The following is a 24,289-nucleotide window of genomic DNA, read 5'->3' on the forward strand; positions in this document are numbered from 1 at the left end:
GGAGCCTGACGCTGAGAGAGGCCCGGAAAGAAAGAACTAGAAACCGGGCTTTCTTGGCGGTGGCTCCTCGTCTCTGGAATAACCTACCTCCGGAGATTCGCGCTGCACCCTCGCTGGGTACTTTTAAGAACCAACTAAAAACATGGATGTATAGGCAGGCCTTCCCTTCCAGTTAATTCCTGTCCTCTTTCCTTTCTCTCTCTCTTTATTTGATTTATTTTTATTTTTCCCATCTTATAGAATAATTTAATTAATTAATTGTTATAAATTCTGTTAGAACTTGTTATCCTTATGTTGTAAGCCGCCTAGAGTGGTCGAAATGACTAGATAGGCGGGGTATAAATACAATAAATAAATAAATAAATAAAATTATAAATCAATATCAGCCAAGTCCAGGGAAATGGTATTAAAAACAGTTCATAGATGGCATTTTAGTCCTATAAAACTTTATAAAATTAATAAGGAGATACCAGACATGTGCTGGAAAAACTGTGATTCAAAAGGATCATTGGAACATATGTGGATCTTCTGTCAGAAGGTCAAATCATTCTGGCATGATGTAATATATTGTATGAGCAAATTAACACAGCAAAAGTTAGTCCTAATGAAACTTTACTATTGTTCTCATTAATCACTGAAGAGGATGAAAAATTATCTGATAAAAGTGGTGATCCTTGTAGGGGCTGTGAGAACTGAAATTGCCCAGACTTGGAAAAATGCTTGAGGACTTTCCTTCTGAGGATATTTGGATAGGATATGGGCAATAGCACTGATAGAAAAAACGACTGGTCGTGTTAGACTGTTTACAGAAGAAATAAAAGAAGATAATTTCATTAAAATTTGGCACCTTTTGTTGATTGTCTAAAATTAAACAGAGAAGATGAATGACATTTTGAGAAGTCAGCTGGAGTACTGGTTTGCTCTACTTAAACTTAAGATAATACATGTTAATGGACTATAGGAATGGGTTGTATTATTTACAGAGGTAAATTTATTGCTGTGCATGCAACTATATGGGTAACTGGGTTATAGGTCCTGCATTATAATCCCTATTTTTGTGTGTTATTTACAAAAATTGTAAAAGTTTTTTTTTTCAAAATTAGGCAAGATCATATAATGATTATTCTAGTTATCTTATTGCTAGAACTGCTGAGGTTTCCAGGATATATTCAATAGACAAGGGAATGATGGAGACAGTGTTTTATTTTATAACTGTTTAATTATAGGTATCGTTCACTTAGACTTCCCTTTTACCTCTCAGTCCTCCCACTTACTAAAGGCTTGAAGTCTTTCTCTTTGCCTTTTAATCAATAGAACATGTAGTGTGGCAATTATGTGGTGAAAATTACTTAGGTAAGACTAGCTTCTGGTGGGACATCTCTGATACTAGAATACCTTTTCTGCAGAGAGGAAAGCTTTGAGCAGACTATGGGGAAAGATTTATCAGTAACCACTTCTAGTATGTAGATCTGTCTTTTTAAGAGATGGGCTTAAATTACATCTCTTCCCTCCCCCGTTTGTGAATGATGTGGTTTCTTTAGCCATCCATAGTTGGTTGGGAGATACCGGTACTGGTCTGCTTTGTACTATGAATCCACAGTGTTATGTTTCAGTTGACTATTTGTTTTATTTGTTTGTTTGGTAGCTTTCTATGGCCAAAATCCTGTTGCTTAGAGTAGTAAATTACATTGCAGCAGACTCAGTGAATCAATAGGGATTTAGTGAGTCACCTCCTTCCATAGATTCTATTGATTCAATGTTCTTCTTCTAACTGTGACTTACTATGGTAAAGTGGCAGTTACAATAGGCCCATTTGAATCAATGGAAGAGCTGACTCACCAGTTCAAGTCACTATGTTAAGCAACAGGATTTTGCCTGTTGTGAGAATCTTTGGAGGAGTGGCATTGGTAAAGCCACTCCTTAAATATCTCACTTACCTTAAAAGCCCTGTAAATCCATTCTGACTTGATAGCACATAATTAACTACCGTATTTTTAGGAAACAGTGAAATTCCCAAAGGGAGAGGGGGGAAAAAACTTCAGTTTGAAGCAAAATGTTACAGTTGAAACCATAACTACCCCCCCAAAAAAATTCATTCCCTCCACGAAAAACATGGACACAGTGATAGACTCTTCTTGTACCTTCATGTGCACTCCAACTAAATACTATAGCATAATATAGGAAGTCACCCCACTTCCTATATTAAAACATCACTAGTAGTATGGAAGAACTTAAATAAAACACAGGCTTTGATAATGCTGGTATCAACAAAAAGCAGCTTTGCAGCACAGTCCTATCCACTGTTACATAATTTTATTAGTCCAACCCAATCAATCAATATTTTTGTGGAAGGAAGCCTTGTTGTACGTAATGCGCTTAGCTCTCTCTTTCTCCTTCTCTCCTTCTCTTTTTCTCTCTTTCTCTTTCTCCTTCTCTGTCTTTAGAGAGTGAACACTGATTTTTCTGTCTACGGAGCCAAAGAGTGATTCACCTCTTCTGTTTATTTAAGACAGAACTTAAGGCATGAAAAGTGCACATCACTGTGCCCATATTTTGAGTAAGGAGGAGGGGTGTATGTATGAACTGCCTTTCCTTGATTTTAGGGACAAACTTTAAGCCATTTTTTAAATTTTAAATTAAAAGCCTTTTCACTTTGGGCAATATAAATGCTGCAGACAAATAATTAAGAAGCAGCTGCTCCAATAATTGCACCACAACATAATTCGGTGTTCAGCTAGGACCTTACCCTGTAGCATGCACAGCATAACAGCCAATTCAGCTTGGGGCACAGAGATTACAAGAGAAAGGAAATGGAAATAAAGCAGAAATTGTAAGTTTGCGTTGTTACTGTTAAAATGGTGCTGCAGCAATGAGACCTGAATTAGTAATGACTGAATATAGTGTATATATTTCCTCAAAATGTAAAAATGCTACATAACAAATTTACAAAAATAAAAAGGGACCCGTTTCAAAATGCAAATGCCATACCTATAGCAACCATGAAGTTCAAACCAGAGATCTTATGTCACATGTTCTTGAAGCATTTGTGCTGACCACAGATGAAGACGAGATAGTCCATGTTTAACCACAGGGTTATGGTTTTAAAAAAAGCAAAGCATGCTGCTTATATACTGCCCCATAGTGCTTCATGCATTCTCTGGGCGGTTTACAATTATGCAGGCTACACATTGCTTCCCCCCTGCCCCGCAAGCTGGGTACTCATTTTACTGACCTCGGAAGGACTGAAGGCTGAGTCAACCTTGAGCTGCTATGCAGGATTGAACCCCAGGTCATGAGCACAGTTTTGGCTGCAGTACAGCAGTTTAATCAATGCGCCACGAGGCTCTTCTAAGGTGCACATGGTATCAGTGCTTATGATCAATGTCAAATATCTGAATTATTTTGAGGGGGGGGAAATGTGCAGACCTGACATGGTTGTCTGCCTCTCCACCCCATCTCTATAGCAGCTTACTCTATCCAGCTCTTGGACCTGACAGTTATATTAGCTATCCCTTTTAATATTCTCATTCATTGTCTATATTGGCTAGTGAGAAAGGCAGCTGCTTGTTTCCTTCCTTCAGGAAGTGTCAATACCTACAATTCAAGAACAAGTCTATTTTTGAAAAAAATTGTTGAAAATAATGTAAAAAAACACAATAGAAAAGAGTGCTCAAAAGTGACCCAAAATGACATCAAGTCTGCATATACTCCGGACAGCCCTTCAATCTGACAAAGGTCCTCTGTAAAATAGGACTTCCAAATCTGTCCATGAAGGGATCACATCTAAAGTAAAGTCTTATTCACATTTTACCTTAGAGCTAGAAATCTACAACTCCTTCCTGTGATGTGCTTTGATACCTATACAGACTGGATCTATTAAGGTCTCACTCTATCTAGCTATTCTGCAGTGCCTGCTACAATCCAAGATTGTAATGAAAGCAGTCGAATCATGGCTTTTGCTAGTCTGTTCATTATTGCTTAAGTCTTTATCAGAGCACAGCAGTAATGTGTTAAATTTAATGGTATTAGTGGTAACTATTACAAAATCCACAAACTAGGCCAAAATGCAGTTAATTTAATTTTTAAATGAAGTAGACTTCATTTGCATTGCATTTTTCAATATAATATTTTAGGATTTCCATTAAGCATTTAATCGTCACCAATTTTAAACTAAGAGGTTTTGCTTGAGAATTTCACCTCAAAATGAGGTTTTGTAGTGAGGATGAATTTTAGCTCATTATGCAGTTCTTTGAATCAGTTCTGGAATGAGTGAAACAGCCCCTGAGTATGTACAGACTGATGACACTCAGGTATCTGGGATTTGTAATTATCTGTCAGAAGGTGTGGACTTCAAAGTGGCTTGATCTTCCCAAAGGTTTTTTTCTTTCTTTCCTAATCGAGTAGTAATGTATGCGTGTGTGAGAGAGAGACATGCAGGTCAGACAAATTGTGTGTATGCACTTGTGACGAAGAGTTGTTGGTTTTTCACCTTGAGAGGCATCAAACAGTCCTAGAAAGGAATTGTTCTACTTGTAAACCAAATCTGCTTTTTTTCCCCTATGCTGCAGAAATTAAGGCTTTAAGAAACGTGGACTATATTTTCACTTCTACAATGTCCATAATCTTACATATATCTTATTTATTTACTTATTAGATTTATACCCGGCCCATCTAGACTGAAGTCTACTCTGGGTGGTTCTACTCCACTTGTATCTACGCATAATCAAGACCCACTGCATCTAAAATGTTGCCCAATTCAGTCATTGAGTAGAGGTGTATGGAGGCCATGAAACCTGAGAGGTGCACACAGCACGTGAAAGCAGGCCGTATGAAAAGAGGAAGGCTGTTGTATCCCTGTAGCCTCTCCACACAAGCCAAAACCCCATTTTCTGAGATAGGATGTTTTTCTTTTTCTTCTAACAAGGTGCGAGAAATCCAGCTTAACTGACAATTTAACATCACTTTACCTGTTCAAAAATTGCCCCCACCAACCTTAACTTGAATTCAATTTTTGAGGTCATGAACACATAACAAAACTGTGAATCATTTTCTCATAACTTTTCCATCTCTGGCGCATTGAAAAGGAACTGTGTGAGAGATTGAGTGTGTCTTTGTGCAAGCATGAGGAAGAGAGAGAGAGAAAGAAGAGAGGTCTTTGTTAGATTATTCTAGTAATAGCTGATCAAACCTGTATCTTTAACACAGGCTGACCACAACTGGGAGTCAAATGTAGACAGCATATACCTGCTCAAATCATTTACTCTATAAATGATACAAAAAGATAGACTGTTTAAAAAAAAATGTCCTCATAGATTCTGGAGAGCCACCTCCTCTACTAAAAATATTCTTTTTCCTTTTTGTGCCTGTATGAAAGAGGCAAAACGGCTTTCCTCCTTTGTGCTGAGGTTTATTCTTTTTCCAAACTCTACTCTTCAGTTTTACAAAGTCATCATACTGATAAGTTATTTATAAAATATGTACATATTTTTGCCACAGCAGCCATCTCTCCCCCCCCTTTACAGTCTGTTGGGCTCATAAACCAAAAGCCACAGCAAGGAGATGCTTCCTCTGCCTTTGGGTAGGGTAGGCAGGATAAGGAGCTTGCTGTTGAAAAACATAAAGATTTCAAAGTCTGAAAATATTTACAAGTTCTGAGACAAAAAGTTATCTCTAGTGCCATTTTTTAAAAATATGGAGGCCTGTGCAAGACTCAGAACTCCTTACAGTTCCATTTATTATAATGATTTATAAGGGATATGTACATTGATTTCTGTGATCCATCCACTTAGCAAGAATGTACAACTCAGATGACTCTGCATTCACTGGTGCTTAAGCAAGAGAGACAAGAATAGTTTGGGGCATAGATTCATTGTTCTATGTTTTAGCGACACAAAAGGATGCCTTCAAAATAGCCCCTAAATCTTGTGTAAATACAGAAACACAGAGACTACACTCCAGAAAGATAGATAAAAACATCCAATCCAATCATTCTTCAAGGTTTTCATAATTTGTATGCAACCTTTTTTTCTCCAAGAGGGTTTGGAATACAAAACAAGCAAACAAACAAACAAAATAGACTGGATTCTTCAAGGTTTTCATAATTTGTATGCAACTTTTTTTTTCTCCAAGAGGGTTTGGAATACAAAACAAGCAAACAAACAAACAAAATGGACTGGAATGAACTCTGCACTACCCTCCCTGCTGCCACTGCTAGTGAGAACACAAATATGAAGTGCCATTTTTGTCCTCTCACTTCTAGAAACAACAGAGTGGCTGAAATCCTGTTCCACAGCATAATGAGTTACACTTTAGAAGGCCCACTGAATCAGTGGTAATAAAGTCCCCTTCAACTCTGTAGTTCCAGGATTATTATGGTGAGTCAAGTCATAGAGTTCCATTGATTCAAATAAACCTAATCTGGTGGCAACATACTACATTAAAGTAAGTTCCAACTAGCTTGGACCCATTTAAATCAATTCAATGAATCTCTGAATCCTCACTGATTCAATGGACCAACTCTAGCGAAATCACTCCTCCAAGCAACAGGACTTCTGGCTGTGGAGAAGAGTTGCCTTCTGATAGGATTAATGAGTCACAGTGGCTTGAATAACACAGTGTCTCTAAGCACCAAGTAAAGATGACTTAGGCAAGGCTAGTAAGAAAGGGCAAAGTTCAGGAATAAGTACTACTCATGGTAATGTAAGTCCTGCCCTTTGGAGTTCCATTAAAACATTGTTTATAGTTTGAGAACGGAGGAGATTCTGCTTAGATAAACCACCACCACCATCATCCCTGTAACAAGGACAAGGACATAATTCGACCTATACTTTATTTATGGACAGAGAGAGAGAGAGAGAGAGAGAGAAGGATTGTTAGTTTGTTTGAAAATGTGTGAGGCCTTAGAAGGACAGCAAGGATGGTTGCTCTGATGATTATGCTCAAAGCACAGAGAAAGCAAATCAAACTGTTCCTCAGCTTTAATACCTGGTGAAAGGCAGGGAGAGCTTCCTGCTCTAATCTTTTTGCTTTCCCTTGTGCTATTCTGGTTCCACAGTAAGACAGAGAAAGAGAAAAGATGTCATTCAAAATTCCTCTTGTGTCATTTCACTGTGAACTAGAATGCCTCTTTCCAGACTATTTTGAGATAGACATCTCAGGATGTGCAGAACGAGGGCTGGAAAGCAAATCAGGTGGTACATGTTAGTGATATATTCTTGAGAAAGACACATTGTGCTTTGGCTAGAAGTCAGCCTTGAAGGAAATAATACTTTTATTCACTAGACATTACTATGTTCATATTTCTGCACATATACCCCTTCTTGTGCAGAAACAAACTTATGTGATGTAAATTGGGTTTTAATCTCATTCTTATCCATAGCCATGTTTTAGATCACTGCTTGCACTTCTCCCCCAGACAACTTTCTCAGTACAGATGGCCCTGATCTTCAGCACTGAAAACTGATCTCATATTGCCCATTCAATGGAGGTGAATTGTGTGTTGCACTGTGTAAGACTGGGGACCAGGAGTTCCTAATTTGGGTGCAGACATCCTCTCTCATTTTGACCTCATGCCTATATCATTGATTCAAATGGAGACAGGTACATGTAAAACCAGCAAACATACTGCAGCAGTGCTGTGAAGGCAGACCTGAGTTGCATGCCAAGCTTCCATCTGTGCTAAACACCCCTTAAGAAAAATCTTTGTGCTGTCATGCATGCCGTTGCACAGAGTTTGATCTCAGCCTCAACCTAACAAGTTTTCCTTCTGCCAACAATCACTAGCGTCCAGTGACCTAAAGAACACTTTATTTCTATATGTGTAGAGATGGGCAGGTGAGGGTTTCCTGACACAAGTATCCAAGATTTGAATGAATTTGCAGGGCCCTTGTACTAGAGTATTTATGATGAGCAGACATTTCATATATTCATGGTAGGAAGCATGTACATATCCACAAATGTGAGTTGAACACATGTGTTGGGTAGATATTTACCCTAAGGAATGGTTGCACAAATGCTTACAGAATGTGCACAACTATAGCAGAAGGAGCTTACATACAGCTTTTGTAGAACTAGAAATCTGTAAAGGAAAATGCTAACTGTGCACTCCTCTCTGTCTTTGGTGTGCAGCATTTGTGCAGAAGGGAACAATTTCATGAGAGAAGCTTGTGGACCCAGAAGCCAGGTGGATGAGCACATTTTTCCATTTCCTGATCCCAACATGTGGTAGGTCACTGACGGTCAAACTGTCCATAGCCTATGCAGGTGACACTTGGCTGGAAGAGACAGAGGATACCTCTGTCTTGCTTTGGGACACCGTTGACGAGACATCATCATCACCAAAGGGGTTCTTGCCACAGCAGATAGTGGTGATCATGCAATTACGGAACTGGGAAGAAAGACGAAGGGAAAAAACAAAGATTACCTGGCACAACTGTTGTGAATTCTACCACAGAAGCTCAGCTTTTCACTCCAGTACAAAACTGTGGGTCTCTAGAATCTACTTGCCTCACTGGGTTATCAACAATAAGTGCATTAAACTTCATCTCAAAAATTTAAGAGCAACTGATGGCTAGTAAGGATGTACTTTGCCCTACTACCGGTATGTGCCCCAGTAAGGGGATACAGATTGTTGCCTGACACACCTTGTACCTTTTCGGAGACTCTCTGACTTAATCCTTGCCTGCATCCATAACTTGTGTTTCCAGTTCTCTGCAAAAACTCTTAATCTTGCAGATGGGGAAATGCGGCTGGCTAGGTCAGGCCACTGATTCAATGATGGAGGCAGGACAGAGGACCTTTTTTCCAGCAGCGGTCTTCAGAGTTGGATATTCTGTATTATTCTTATTTTCACTCTTCTCTTTTTTTTTTCGGCCAGCAGGAGAAAAAACCCTATTAGCTTCCTGAGCTGGCCAGGGGGAAGAAGAGTGAGTGAGGGGCTTTAAAAGGGCAGTGGGGATGGTCTTCTTTAATTATTTATTCAAAAGGGCAATGCAAGAAGCCTCTTCTTGTATACCCTGCTTCCATCCTTTTTCTCTCCCCTCATCCTTCCTTTTCCCTGAATCAGGATGTTATGGTACTGCAGCCAAAACATTTTGTTGATTTAATCCATGATTCAGCAGGGGGAAAGGCCAGAAAAGTTAATTTCTAAGATAAAGAGCATGCTGTCCTCCTCCATTGATGGCATTTCTGCATCTTTCTTTCTTTCTTTCTTTCTTTCTTTCTTTCTTTCTTTCTTTCTTTCTTTCTTTCTTTCTTTCTTTCTTTCTTTCTTTCTTTCTTTCTTTCCTTCCTTCCTTCCTTCCTTCCTTCCTTCTTTCTTTCCTCTCTCTCTCTCTCTCTCTCTTTCTTTCTTTCTTTCTTTCTTTCTTTCTTTCTTTCTTTCTTTCTTTCTTTCTTTCTTTCTTTCTTTCTTTCTTTCTTTCTTTCTTTCTTTCTTTCTTTCTTTCCTCTCTCTCTCTCTCTCTGTCTCTCTGTCTCTCTCTCTCTCTCTCTCCTGATTGCAATGCTTGAATTCCCAGTTTAACACAAGAGATCTATAGAGAATGGCACTCTACCCCATTAGTGCCTCTGGGCTCTTTGCTCCACCCTATAATCACCCTGAGGTTCCCAGTGTGGTGTAGTGGACAGAGTGACTGACTAGAACTCTGGAGAACAGGGTTCGCATCCCCACTCAGCCATGGAAACTGACTGGGGGAGTGGAACAGGTTACGCCACTCCTTAAATATCTCACTTACCTTGAAAAACTTGTTAGGGTTGCTATAAATTGGTTCTGACTTCACAGCATATAACAACAACAACATGGAAATACACAAATACTGCGGACTTGGTTATATTTGCACCTCTATCCAAAGACAGTCTACATCCCTACTCATTAGTATGCTCCCAGTGACTCTAAATAGCAGATAAGGGTAGGCTCTCAAATCCAGGCATTGGATTTGGTTAGCAAAGATGGCCTTGGCCAGACAATGAGATTTATCAGTAGAGCTCCATTGACATTCAAAACAGTATTAGCTGAAAGCTGCAAATCAGTATTGAGGTATCTTCTAGAACCGTACTGCTGAGGTGAAGAAAGGAATGTGCCAAGTTTAATTTGAGAGATATTGGCAGTTGGGCTCATTCAGACCACCAGTAGCCCACAGGGCTTTTTCTTTGCTTACATGAGAAGGAAGCTCACCTGCTTGTTCATGAGGACGTAAATAATGGGATTATAGAGGGACGAACTCTTTGAGAAGAAAGCAGGCACTGACATGAGTGTAGCAGAAAAATCAGCCCCTTTGTTGGTGAAGATCCAGAATGCCACAACAGCGTAAGGAGTCCAGGCAAGGAGAAATCCCAGGACCATCAAGATTACCATGCGAGTAACTTCTTTTTCTGCCTTCTGAGTACTGGCTGACTCCTGCTGCTGTGCAGCTGCCTGGGGACACAGGAGAAAACAGTGGGCTCAAGAAGGCACTCTCAAGCTCAAGAGCTTTGGAATGATCAAAACCCTCTCAGTGAGGAACAGGAAGTTGAGCTGCTTCTACTACTGATCACCTTGATTACAAGGAGGAAGGAGTTGCACTCTCTCAAAGTCAAAGGAACTGACAGTTTCAGATTTGTCACTGTAGGTGACCCTTCCTGCATGGGAGCTGACGTTCGGGCTGATTTCACCCCCCCCCCATACACCCATGTATGCATTGCATTTTCTGTTTGTTCAAGCCACTAGGAAAATAACAATACAGTGGTGCTTCGCTTAGCGATCGCTCCATTGAGCGATTAATTCGCATAGCGAGGGGGTCCGGGCCATCGCTGGAGCGTTCGCTCAGCGATGGCCCCTATGGCGTTTTTTCGCTGTGCGACGATCGCTAAGCGATTCGCTTAGCGATTTTTGCACAACGAAGCGGGGGAGAACAGCTGATCGGTGGTTCCAAAATGGCCGCTGCAACTTTTCCCGCTGTGCAAGGGCACGAAAATGGCCGCCCCTATGGAGAAGCTTTGCTCAACGGTAAGTTTAGGGCCCATTGGAACGCATTAAACCAAGTTTAATGCGTTTTAATGGGTTTTTTTTGTTCCGTTGAGCGATGTTTCCCATAGCGATGGTTAATCCGGAACGGATTAACCTCGCTATGCGAGGCACCACTGTATATTGGTTTCTCATCATGCTTAAGACATGTTGGTCAGCACTGCTTGGGAATTGTTTCTACCACCTACTTGCCCTGCATGCTCTCAAAAGTCTTGACTGCCTCCTGCCTTTTTCCCCCCACTGGCCCAAGCAAGTGATGGCAAAACAATAAGCAGAATAATATCTGACTTATCAAAAACAGTTGGGACCAAGCAGCAACAAAGGCATGTGTAAAGTGGAAACTATTCCAGAGATCCTTGCAGATATGCTGTTTCCTATGACATCTATCACAAATGACACGATCTTCACCTTCACAGTCCCTCTCTCCATAGCAGAGCACTGATTTCATATCCCACAGAATGGAGCTCATTCAACCAACATTTCATTGAACCTGACTTCTGCGACCTCCCCAGACTTTGATGATAAAAGAGGATATACTACCTCTCGAACTTTGCAAATGAGCCGCCCATAGGAGAAGAAGATGACCACTACAGGGATAATAAAGTGGATGAGAAACATGTAGAGAACATAGGACTCATTGTGGTAGTCAGGGTTGAGAGTATAATAGTCTGGACCACAGGAGCATTGCATCCCTTCTGGTATATACCTGACAAACAAAAAAGGAAAATGATTAGATTTTTATTTTACATACAGCCATGCGTATTAAATTGTCCACATTGCCTAAGCACATTTCCTGTCATTAACTAGAGTACATTGAAGCGACAGTTTGCATGTGTTTGAAATGTGTGGGTATTTAATTCTCAATTCTCAAACATGTACATTTAGGTTAGGTTAGGCATCCTTCAGTCTCGAGAGACTATGGTAATGTGCTCTGTATGGATTACTTGGAACAGCATCTAATGTGGCTGAGAAGGCCAATTCGAGAGTGACAATCCCTTCCATACTGAAGACAAATACAATCTGTCCCCTGTCCAGGTCCCTGATTTTGCTGCTTCCAGGAGTGCTTCTTTGCCTCGGCCTGCTGGACAAGGGTCTCTTCAAATTGGGAGAGGCCATGATGCACCGCCTGCCTCCAGGCTGAACGTTCCGATGTTAGGGTTTCCCACCTGTTGAGGTCCATTCCTAAGGCCTTCAGATCCCGCTTGCAGATATCCTTGTATCGCAGCTGTGGTCTCCCTCTGGGGCTCTTTCCCTGCACTAATTGTCCATACAAGATATCTTTTGGAATCCGACCATCAGCCATTCTCACAACATGCCCAAGTCAAAGTAGATGTCGTTGTTTCAGTAATGTATACATGCTAGAAATTCCAGCTCATTCTAGGACTACTCTATTTGGAACTTTGTCCTGCCACGTGATACCAAAAATGTGTCAGAGGCAAAGAATATGGAAGGTGTTCAGCTTCCTCTCCTGCCATGCACAAAGGGTCCAGGACTCACTGCAGTACAGGCATGTGCTCAGAACACAGGCTCTATAGACCTGGATTTTGGTATATGCCATCAGCTTCTTATTAAGCGGTGGGTTTTGTGGGTTTTGAGAACATGGTAGCTGCTTTGCCAATGCATTTATCCAGCCCAATCAACTTCTAGGGACAGAGTGTCAGAGATCATTGAGCCAAGGTACACAAAATCATGAACAACCTCCAATTCTTGTGTGGCGATGGTAATAGAGGGAGGTGAGTCCACACCCTGGCCCATGACTTATGTTTTCTTCAGGCTGATTGTTAGTCCAAAGTCTTGGCACGCCTTGCTAAAATGATTCATGAGGTCTTCAGCAGAGTGGGCAACAACAGCTGCATCATTGGTGAAGAGGAATCCTGCATGCATTTCAGTTGGACTTTGGTCTCTGCTCTCAGTCTAGAGAGATTAAAGAGCTTTCCATCCGATCTCGTCGGGAGATAGACACCTTCTGTTGCAGTTTCAAAGGCGTGCTTCAGCATGACAGCAAAAAAAATCCCAAACAGGGTCGGTGCGAGGACAAAGCTCTGTTTCACTCTGCTTTGGATGTCAAAGGGATCTGATGTTGAGCCATCAAAAACTACGGTGCCCTTCATTCCCTCTTGAAAGGACCTGATGATGTTGAAGAGTCAAGGTGGACATCCAATCTTGGGAAGTATTTTAAAAAGGCCATTCCTGCTAACCAGATCAAAGGCCTTTGTGAGATCTATGAAGGCCACAAAGAGTGACTGTTGTTGTTCCCTACATTTCTCCTGCAACTGTCTGAGGGAGAATACCATGTCAGTGGTGGATCTATTAGCTCGGAATCCACACTGTGATTCTGGATAGACTCTATCTGCAAGCACCTGGAGTCTCTTCAGTACAACACAGGCAAGTAGCTTCCCTATAACGCTGAGAAGAGAGATGCCACGGTAGTTATTGCAGTCTCCCCTGTCGCCTTTGTTCTTATGCAATGTGACAATGTTTGCGTCCTTCATGTCCTGTGGTACTCCACCTTCCCCCCAGCAAAGATGAAAGACTTCATATAGTTTGGTGGTGATGATCTCTTTACAGCACTTCAGCACTTCAGCAGGGATGTTATCCTTTCCAGGTGCCTTGCCAGAGGCGAGAGAATCCAAGGCCGCTTTTATTTCTCCTAAAGTTGGTTCGCTGTCCAGCTCTTCCAAGACAGGCAGGCACTCGATGTTATTTAATGCCTCTTCAGTTACTACATTCTCTCTGGAATATAGCTCAGAGTAGTGCTGCACCCAGCAGTCCATCTGCTGTGCTCGGTCCGGGATGATCACACCTGTAGCAGACTTCAAGGGAGCAGATTTCTTCTGTATTGGACCTAAAGCCTGCTTGATACTGTCATACATTCCTTTGATGTTACCTGTGTCCGCTGCTATCTGTATCTGAGAGCAGAGTTAATGCCAATAATCGTTGGAACATCTCCTGGCAGCCTGTTTAGACATATCTGTAGCCAACCAGTCTATACAGGAATAGTCCAAGAACTGCAGATTGGATGAAGTTTACAAAAATGTCCACTAGAGAATTTTTCACAGATTCCTTAACCTCTTGCATTCTCTAAAGTTGTTGGGAAGCATAGAATAATCAGATGATGGGATAACTGTAGTAATTAGGTCTGCATTGTTTATTCCATTACACTGTTGAATTACTAACTTTTGACTAAAAGTTTCCAACAATTAATTAGGCAGTGAATGTATACAAAATGCATGAATATTTGCTAACAAACCTGCAGATGGCACAAAGGCATCCCTTTTCTAAAACACTATCCACTTTGAAACAACAACAAATTCTACTTTCTGTTTCAAAAATGTTTGCCATGTACAAATCTGGATTAATGAACTGAAAGTCCTATAATAAATTAATTTCTTTATTGGGTTGCAAGCAGTCCATTGGAGACCACAGCCCAGCAGAGGCTATTTATCGTCAGTGAATACTGTTCTATCTAAGCAAGGAACCTCTGGATTTTCTCCCCCAAAGATTTGATGTGTCTTACTGCCAACATGACAGAGTCAATGCGTAGGTTCACCTGGAAGGAGGCAGCAAATGAGCTGAACATGTTTGCTGTTTTGTAACGTCAGTTTACTGTGACACTTCTTATCTCCCGGGGGGAGTAAACGATTTCTTGTACATTCTCTTTCTCTCTCTCTCTCTCTCTCTCTCTCTCTCTCTCTCTCTCTCTCTCTCTCTCTCTCTCTGCACACAGCTAAGTGTGTGGCTGAACTTGTCAGACACTTGCTTCTATTGTGCACAGGTTGAAGGCGGCAACCACGATTGCATGCGTCCCTCAGGATATCTCCAAAGCAAGCCAGTGACCTCCACTTGTTCAGACAACAACTCGCCTCACCCTTAACCATTAGCCATGCTGACAGGGGTTGATGGGATTTATAGTTCAAAATCTGGAGCATACAGGATTGCCTTCAACTGCCTTAAAGAGTCCTGCACCTGCTGCTCCTGAACTTGGTGCAGAAAAGAGAAATAGAATCTTTGGCCCAAACATCAGGTTCCTTGGACCTTATATCTGAGCTGCATGCCCTTTTCAAAAATGTAAAGGCTAAAGTAGAAACTACTTTAATGGCATGATTAGCAACAACGTCAGGGTGTTTTAAAAATTAAATGTCAGGCACAAGGAAGGTGGGTGCTTTTCAGTCAGGTCACAGCAGGAAGGCTGCACTTCCCAGCTATTATTCTGATGAAAATCTGGCCAGGGACAATTGTCCCAGAGGGGCTGCCCATAGGTGTCAAAAGCAACTTTTTTTAATGATTACTGATGTGTCCGGGGAGTGATTTTACCCAGGATCATAGCTGGAGGGGAGAAAGCTAAATTTTCCTTTTATGTGTGCCATGGTCTCCGTGAAGTATCCCTACAGATGCATCCATCATGTGATATTTAATTTTAAACACTTCAGAGTGGTTGCTAGCCACACCCTAAATTAATGCTCAGTTTGGCTATAAGAAGCCACAACAAAACGTTTCTCAGTCTTGGGCTTTAGCAGCATAACATAAAAATGGCAAAAAGAGGAGCCTATGTACAGGACCCATGTAGCCCTTTCATGATATATTAAGGATGAGTGAATTCACATAAAAGGGCAACCAGGATGCCAGGGCAGAATCCTGCATCACTCCAGAACCTGTGTGAAGGAGTTCTATTAGAATATATCATTATTCTCTCTCACACACACTTACTTATTCATATCTCCCCTTTCTCCCTTGCATAATTCAAGACAGCTTACAAAACATGATTTAAAAAGCAGGCTTAATATGGATGCCCATAGAACTCAAGCACATCAAATGTAAAGACACATTGGGAGAACCTGGCCACCATGGACACAATCATCTTGTGCAGCCCCAGGAGCTTTTTCTCTCCTTTGAAAGTGAGGAAGGTGTTCCGTGATGTTTCCATGTATGAGCATATATGGGTTTCCAGGTATCCAATCACTATCTGGCTGCATTTCCTTCCTTCCCCTTCCCCAACACAAGCCTTTTTAAAAAAAAAAAACTTGGGAATGAACAGAAGGGTGGTGGGAGATTGAGAGACATACTCCTCCCACTTGGACTTTGTAAGCATGCTTGCTGAGCACTTTTTTAAAAAAACAGCCGGTGAGTAATTAATTACTTTAGTTTGCTTTAAAATAATATTACTAACACTCTGGGTTTGTGACCTTTTTAAAACTATACACAATGAAAAGATAGCCTCAAATCTATCAAAATCACATCCAAAGAAGAGAAATTCTTTATGCATAATAGGTAAACACCAAAACAAAAACAATTATGAATAATGAGTAGATGTTGTTAGTTACACTAAAAACAGTTCCAGTGCCAGCTATTACATTTTAAATGAATATTGTTATCCCTCCATCAGTCTAACAGGTGGCACAGAACTGCAAAAACCTGGTGTAAAGCAATCACTTGTGCTGTTGAGAGCACCATTTATATTAATAACTTTGCACACTATATCATTAATGCTTGATAAATCGTGTAGATATTACATAGCCTTGCCTTCTACCTATATACATGCACAAAGCTTGTTATTCTGAATACAGTCGGTGTTAATGTGACTAACTCTAAGTCACTTAAGGATGCTTGTGGGCCAGGAGGACTGCAGTAAGGGTTGCTACAAATGGAGATTTTTTTTCTAGAAATAGCTACCAGTGTTATACAGTGGTGCCTCGCTTGATGATGTTAATTTGTTCCAGCGAAATCGCTGTAGAGCAAAAATATTGTCAAGCAAAATAAAAAACCCATTGAAACGCATTGAAAACCAGTTCAATGCGTTCCAATGGGCTGAATATCTGCTGATCCAGTGAAGACCCTCCATACGGCGGCCATTTTTTGTGCCTATATAGCGAGGAATCCGTCCTAGAAACCAGCGGGGGGGGGCATTTTGAAAGTCGGCAGCCATTTTGAAACTGTTTGCTGATCCTCATAAAGTGAAAAATCGGTTCCCTAAACAGGGAACCGATCAACGTGAAGCGAAAAAACCCAATCTAAACATCGTTTTGTGATCGCTTTTGTGATCGCAAAAACTTCAACGTTAAGCGGATTCGTCATTAAACGGGGTAATCGTCCAGTGGAGCACAACTGTATTCCTAAATCTTAGCATTAACACAAACAGTCTCACATTGGGGGAAACAACTGACTCATCTGGAGTGCAAAGAGCTATACAGCCAAGGAAGATTGAGGATGGCATTTCTTGAGCAGCAAATCCCCAAAGCCACAGAGAAAAACTGTGGAAATATTAATAACCATATGTTATGGGGAGCCATCACTGGAGCTGAAAACACATAAATTTTCCAGAAACATGAATCTGGTAGACTTTCAGTTTTGAGAAATCTGTCTTTCAAATGAAGAACAGGTTTATGTCCTGAAGACCAAACACATAACAAAGCAAGCTGGCTACCTAACTATGGGAGAAAAGACATGTTCCTGCCATGATATTTGATACTTATGGCAACCCTTTTCAGGGTTTTCCAGTTAGAGAGCATTCCATTCTTCTGGGGGCATCCTGGGATTCTGCTGCTTGGCCAAGGCCACACAGGCTGGCTCTGCTCACAGGACACACAATGAGGAATCAGACTCCCAACCTCTGGCACTACAGCTAAATACTGTACGTGTACGGAAGAAAGTTGAATATGAACCAGTCTTTATGCTATGAGAGCACTATTTGGTAGATCAGATCTTGGATTGGACAGACTATATAGACACGGTGGCTCAGCAGGGATTATTTTAGTTTGAAAAAGCTGGGAATGGAAGTACTGAATAGTCAGTGCTGTACGATAAAAAAAAAAATCACAAGGGATGCCTTGCCGTTAAACTGTAAGCAAAACCAATAACACTGATTATTTCCCAACTTCTTTCCAGCCCTGTTATTCAGAGGTGAATGGTGATTGTCAATTGGTTACACATGCCAGCTTCATTTATCCATATGTGGAAACCCACTGAACTTTAAGTAGTATTCCAATATACAGGCTTTTTCCATATGTGGAAACCCACTGAACTTTAAGTAGTATTCCAATATACAGGCTTTTACTGAATTGGTTTAAAGATAACGAAAGAACACTCACAGACTTGCTAAGGCTGAAGGCTGGTTCGGTGTAGCTGCTGTTCCTGTGTGTGTGTGCATGTGCATGCTCAAACAGATGCCCTGCGAGTATTCATGCATATATACGTGCACTCACAAATGTGTCTTGGGCTCTCCAGAGAAAGCAACTGTTAAATGGAGCACAGCAGGTGGAACATGGCAACAGACATTTGCAGTACAAGCAGCAGCCAGCATTTCCAGTAAACTCACAGCTTACGTCAATGAATCTCCCTCTTCCACTTTGCTTAATGGTTTATTAGTCTTCTCAGACTAAGAAACAAAGCCAAAATCTTATCCATGTTTTACACACATGCATAAAGGAAATCACACGATGTTTCCCTCCCCTGGCACACTCCATTTCACATGGCTGGTCATGTGATTTTGTTGCATAACTAATTTCACAGTCAGTGTTTGCCCACTTGAGTGACAGAGAGCCTCCTGAGAGGGGAAAAACACCTATATGGTTGCCCTTACACTACTAAGAGAACAGGATTCTAGCCCAGAAAGTTGTGGATAAATAACGAAGAACTCATGACAACATTTATGGCATGCCAAAGTTGGCACAGACACTTTCAAACCATGTTCTTAATGCATGAATAAACTTGTCTGAATATAGAGTTCAGGCTTCAGTCCCTAATTGTCTGAGGATAATTCCCATTGAATTTAGTAAGACCTTTCTGTATACATGTATAGGACTGCACTGTTCCTGCTTATACTGAAAATGATATATCGGACTGAAATCTGAGATGCCTATGTTCTACTTCCAGAACAAGACCACATGGAGATGCTGGAATCATCAGTTCATGAAACAATTGTGTCAACAGATTCCAAGACAAACCGTGCGTATGGTAGGGGACCTCATCTATGTGATTAATATGTGCAAAATACCACAGGTACATGAGACATTCCACATACTCATTACTTTTTGAATATGTATATGGCCATTGCACATACTGTACAGTCTATACAACTATCCCAGAATTAAGTTCAGCTCTGCATTCTAATCTAATGTTATATACCAAGTAACAGTTTAGTTGAAGAACTGAAATTAACACCATGGAAGCCAACCTGGTCTGTAGCTCCCCCCATAATTATTATGCTGGTAGCCAGTCCCTGATTGGCTGGATTTCAAGAGAACAGAACAGATTAAGCTAATACTTATAAACTGAACACCATTTTCTTACCTGGACCACCCAAAGAGAGGTGGAGCTGCACAGGATATAGACATAATCCACGTGAAAGCAATGCCTAACATGGCATGGGTGGAAGAGAAGCGGAAGTTGCCCATAGGTTTACAGACCACTATATACCGCTCGATGGCAAGGACAACCAGGGACCAGAGGGCAACTTGACCTGCAAGTGGTAAGGGTGGGTTAGGGAAAACAGAAACAAAGCAATATAAAATATTAGACACATGAGGCCGTGGAATAACTTCTAGATGTTGTTGAATTGGAATACCCATGATTCTTAACCAACAGGGATGATGGGATCTGGCACACAGAGTTGGAAAAAAGCTGCTTTATGAGAACTTGCCAAATTGGTGACATTTTCAAGTAGTATACATATGGTACACTGGTGCTAACACAAGACAACTTGTGATTTACCTTTGTTAAGATCTGGTATGCATCTGCATTAATCAAGATGAGAGTGTACAGGGATCGGGCCTGGTATTATAATAGCTGCTGGTAGCCAGGCATGACCCTGATACAGTGCCAGCAGTGTTGCAAGTATTATTGTCCTTGTGTACATGAGCATCTTGGGATTATTAATCTCTTTAACAGAAGTAATCAAAACTCAGAGGATTATGTGAGCCTAGGTTGGACCATAAGCCTATTAATGCACTCAACACGTGCTTATCCATTGATAAGTAAGTACAGAGAGTTTTATGTTGAAAAAAACAGCCGTCACAATCTAGTCTGCCTTTTCATTGCCTTATCTGATATATAACATGATATTTCAGCAACAATATTGTACTGATGCGGTTAAACAGATTCGAATCAGAATTTAATGAATCACAGCTCTTTTTCTACTTTGAAGTCATGCTACATGATTTTATGTTTCATTATGAACATGCCTTGTTTTTTGTTTCTGGTCTATGCATGTCTATTTTATATTTGTCATTTCATTCTGTTAGGACATTTCAGTCACTATTTGGAAAATCCTATTGATGGAGAGAATGTTCATGTCTCTTCATTTATAAATAACTTTTAACTTAAAGCAAGAGTAGGTTACATGAGGCTAGATATGTATTGGGAAACAATGAAGCATCATTACCACACACCCTTGGCAACTTTGATGCTTTTCAGCTTGAAATGCATGAAAAGCCAAACCAAGACCTTCTCCAGATCTTCTATATGCATAATTTTAATCCTTGTTTCTCTTTGCTGCTTTGGCATTTTGTCCCTTTGCACCTCAAAGTTCTGCACACACAACATACCTTTCTGATTAATAGTGAACCTGTCCTACTACTATTCATATTTGACTGACCGAAGCTACAGCCAGCTAAAGATTTGGGCTACACATACAATGAATAAATAAAGATAACAGACAGTGATCCTACTTGGGAAATTGAGTTTCATTTGGTGGAGGAAAGAGAGGAGGACTTTCCATTCATCCTAATTACATTTCTGCATCTTAAGACACTCAGGCTGTGGTCACATAAGGGAAATGTTCCCCAGTTATCTTCCAGTTACATCAGCGCATACATTTCTGGTCATACAACACCCGGTCATTAGCAAATAATTTTACTGGCCAGTGGTGTAACTGCGGTTCATTTTCCACTTGCCGGAAGGCTTCTGTTTTTTTGTTCTGATGGTGTTTTGATATATTCCTTTGAGGTATGGCATGTGTGTATGATTCTATCAATAGTTTTTCACTGTAAAATCACCATGGAAGGCGGTCACTGCTGCTGCTGCATGGCTACCTTTCTATAGCCTTTTTTAAATTTTCTACAACCAGACTATTGATGTGTTGGTAAACTTCTGTTGACGAGTTTAAAGCACAAGTACTTCACCTATTGTCTGGCAAGCAGCACAGTATTGGTTGGGGGTCCTGAGTCCATTAGGTGCAATGCATTCCTTCCAGAGACACCTATGGAAGCAACAGGGGCCATTTTATCCATCAGGAAACATTGATCTATTGATGTATTGTTGTTGTTTTTTAAAATAAGCAATTAAAATGGAGAGGTTTCAATGCCCCATAAAGCAAGAGAGAAACTAAATTGGTACCGTGATATAGCTGGCCATATTGATTCAAATAGAAGGAAATAAACCGGTAATATTAAAACACACTGGGACACTTATGTAGGTATATATATCACGTGACCGCAAAGCATTACAACAAAGGTATGGAAAGTATCACTAAAAGTAGTGAACATTTCCCTGGTTTGACCATGGCCTCAGAAGCTGCTTCAGACCCTAGATTGGATCTCCATAAAGGTAGCTCATTTCTTTTGCTTTGGAATACTGCATTACTGGAAAAGAAAACCAGCTATGCTATCTGTAGAGCCTACTCCAAGCTTGCAATAATCTCTGGCAGCCAAGTGAGCAGGGGGGGGAATGCAATTAGCATGGGTTGCAGTGTCCCTGGTCTGCTTAGTGGGAAAAGGAATAATATAGAACCCTTTCCACAAGGAAATGAATTTTTTCAAGCTGAGGCAAAGAACATGTGACTTTCATCCTCTTCAGATCTATTTGAGAACTGACTCCAAATGGGCCTGGTCTTCTTAAAAAGATAACTTCCTTCGCATATCTCTCTCTTCTTCCTTCCTTCCTTCCTTCCTTCCTTCCTTCCTTCCCTTTTATGTTATTTTTCCAGAACTGAAGCTAACCTAATTCCTCATTCTCAAGACACAGCTAATGATGCCATCAAAGTCCGCTGTGCTCACACTGAGAAATGAGCTTCACAGACAAGGTAAAGTTCATCCCAAAGGATTGGTAAGCATTAGAAAGTGTTGTGTACTTCTCTGTCTTGGACTAAAATCCAGTTTGGAAAAAAACCTCCACCCTCATCTCTCTTCTTGAAGGACCGTATCCTAGAAAATTGATCTGGGGATGTAAGGACCTTATTTGAGGGGGAGGTGGAACAGAGGGCTATTATTGACCCAAGGGATAGGCTTTTGCCCACCCCCTTCTCCTGCAGCAGTTTTTCCAACTACCACTTTCAAAAGTATTCCCTATGGGGCAAAAGAATAACAGCTTTCCACAGAGGATGCTTTCCATAGTTCAAACTCCTTCCAGCTAAAATTAATAAATGATGAAGTATGATATGGTGAACAGAGTGACAGATTAGGACTGGGATGTGGCACTAGTATAACCATACTTAAAATATCTCACATACCTTGCAAAACCTATTAAGGTCACCATAGGCTGGACACAATTTGATGGCACATAACACAGTGTAGAGAGAACAGTGAATGAATGCATTATACTTAATATTCCAAAGCAATAACATATGTTATGCCATGTTCAGGAGATACATTGCACAGCAGTTTTCTGTGTTCCCAGTTCCAGGCATCAATGTGCAACTGAAAGCAAGGGGAAAGGCATATATTGCCCTCTAAGGATCACAGTGAAAAGGTATAATCTACTGTAATAGAGGATAGACCCTAAAGAAAATGTGCATTTTAAGAACAATTTCTACATGCGTGTCCCCTATCCCAGTAAGAAGCACCATGCAGATGTTTCTGGAGCTTTTTTCAGCATGGTGGAGGAAGGACAACACTGCACCAGCTGTGTCCTTTTAGAACCCCCTTTTGAAGATGTGTCCAGTGGAATAAGAAGTGACATTTTCATCTATTTCAGCATTAGGCAAAATGTGAAGAAACATATACAGTACTACATGAGATCCTTGTCAGAACAAAAGCAATAACAATGCAGGCTCAGTTCATAATCAAATTAGGCACAGGTTTTTAATTTATCAGTAGTGAATTTGCCTTTAGCTGAATAGTTCCCCATGATCTGCCTGCATCTTCAAACATCAAGAATTGCAGCTCTTTTGTGGTATCCACAAAGTAAAACAAAATGCAAGCTTTTATTATATTTTTCGATACATGTAAACACTCATATAAACACACACAGAGGCATATACACACAGTGAGAAGATTCATACTATGAACATGCATATTTCTCTATTCTTCCAATAATTAAGCCTGCTAATAATATTCAGACCTGGGCTTGGATGAACCCTGGTGTGATATCAATCGTACTGTACCAATGGTGGACTTCATTTAGTGCAACCAAGCAGGATTTTGTTTGTACTGGAAAAAGAAAGGTATGAAGCATGCAAAATGGGAAGCAAAGATTCATCACAGGTTAGTTTTACTTCTCTCCCAGCAGTGAGATGACAATGGTGTGCAAGAGGCTGAATACAGAAATTGGATTTGTGACAATGTCTGGGAAAAACATTTCTTAAACATTCACTTAATAGACTTCCCAGAGGACAAGGTCTGGGAGGCACAGTTTAGTTTTATGCTCTTGGAACTAGAAATTATCATGAAGACATGGGAACTTGTGTGTGTTTGTGAGTGTCTAGTGCTTTCTGTGTGGGAATTTTGCTATGTAAAATGCTTTCTATGCAGGAATCCTATCATGCTTGAGAAACAAACCCAAACCTATGAACTTCAAAGTATCATCATCATCTTAGAATGGTAGAGCTGAGTAAGAATGCTACTTTTTCCTCTATAGATTCAATTGAAACAGAAGCATTTTTTTAAATTTAGCTATAGTAAATAATAACAATAATTACACGCTGTTGAATAAATTTCAATTTATGGCAATCATTTCTTTGATTTTCTAAATATAGACTATTCAGAAGTAGTTCTCCATTCCCTTCCATTTGGGAAGCTTCGGGACGGCAGTTTAGGCAACACAGGCTGGCCCTTTTCCTGTAAGGTATAGTGGGGAATCAAGCTCCCAATCACTGGCTCTGCAGCCAGGTATTCTATCTCACCGAGTCATGCATTTAGCTCTAGTATTTGAAATACAGTAAGCCTATACATGAGTAAACCTTTATGCCTTTTGCTTTATCCTATATTCAAATTAAGTCTGAATGGACGATAAGAGGTTACTATTTTAACCGTGGTTAGAATATCAACAAGAACTGTTAAGGCAGCCATAGGAGTTCACGGGACAACCTTCCATGTCCAGGTATTACAGATTTGTTGCAAGACAGGCAAAAGTGGAATT

At 40.6% G+C, this 24,289-nt stretch overlaps 1 protein-coding gene across 1 annotated transcript in view; it reads right to left on the reverse strand.

Annotated features, from left to right (window-relative positions):
* Nucleotides 1-204: 204 nt before the first annotated feature.
* Nucleotides 205-24,289, reverse strand: part of LOC110080195 (green-sensitive opsin) — a 37,414-nt gene continuing 13,329 nt past the window's right edge. The window contains exons 3-6 of the mRNA XM_078392601.1: nt 19,289-19,457; nt 11,543-11,708; nt 10,175-10,414; nt 205-8,386 (exon numbers count right to left, since the gene is read on the reverse strand). Coding sequence (XP_078248727.1) covers nt 8,255-8,386; nt 10,175-10,414; nt 11,543-11,708; nt 19,289-19,457 — 707 coding nt within the window. The 3' untranslated portion in view covers nt 205-8,254. The remainder of the gene's footprint in view (nt 8,387-10,174; nt 10,415-11,542; nt 11,709-19,288; nt 19,458-24,289) is intronic.

Source organism: Pogona vitticeps, chromosome 4 (assembly GCF_051106095.1).
Source record: "Pogona vitticeps strain Pit_001003342236 chromosome 4, PviZW2.1, whole genome shotgun sequence".
In the NCBI taxonomy this organism is placed as follows: domain Eukaryota; kingdom Metazoa; phylum Chordata; class Lepidosauria; order Squamata; family Agamidae; genus Pogona; species Pogona vitticeps.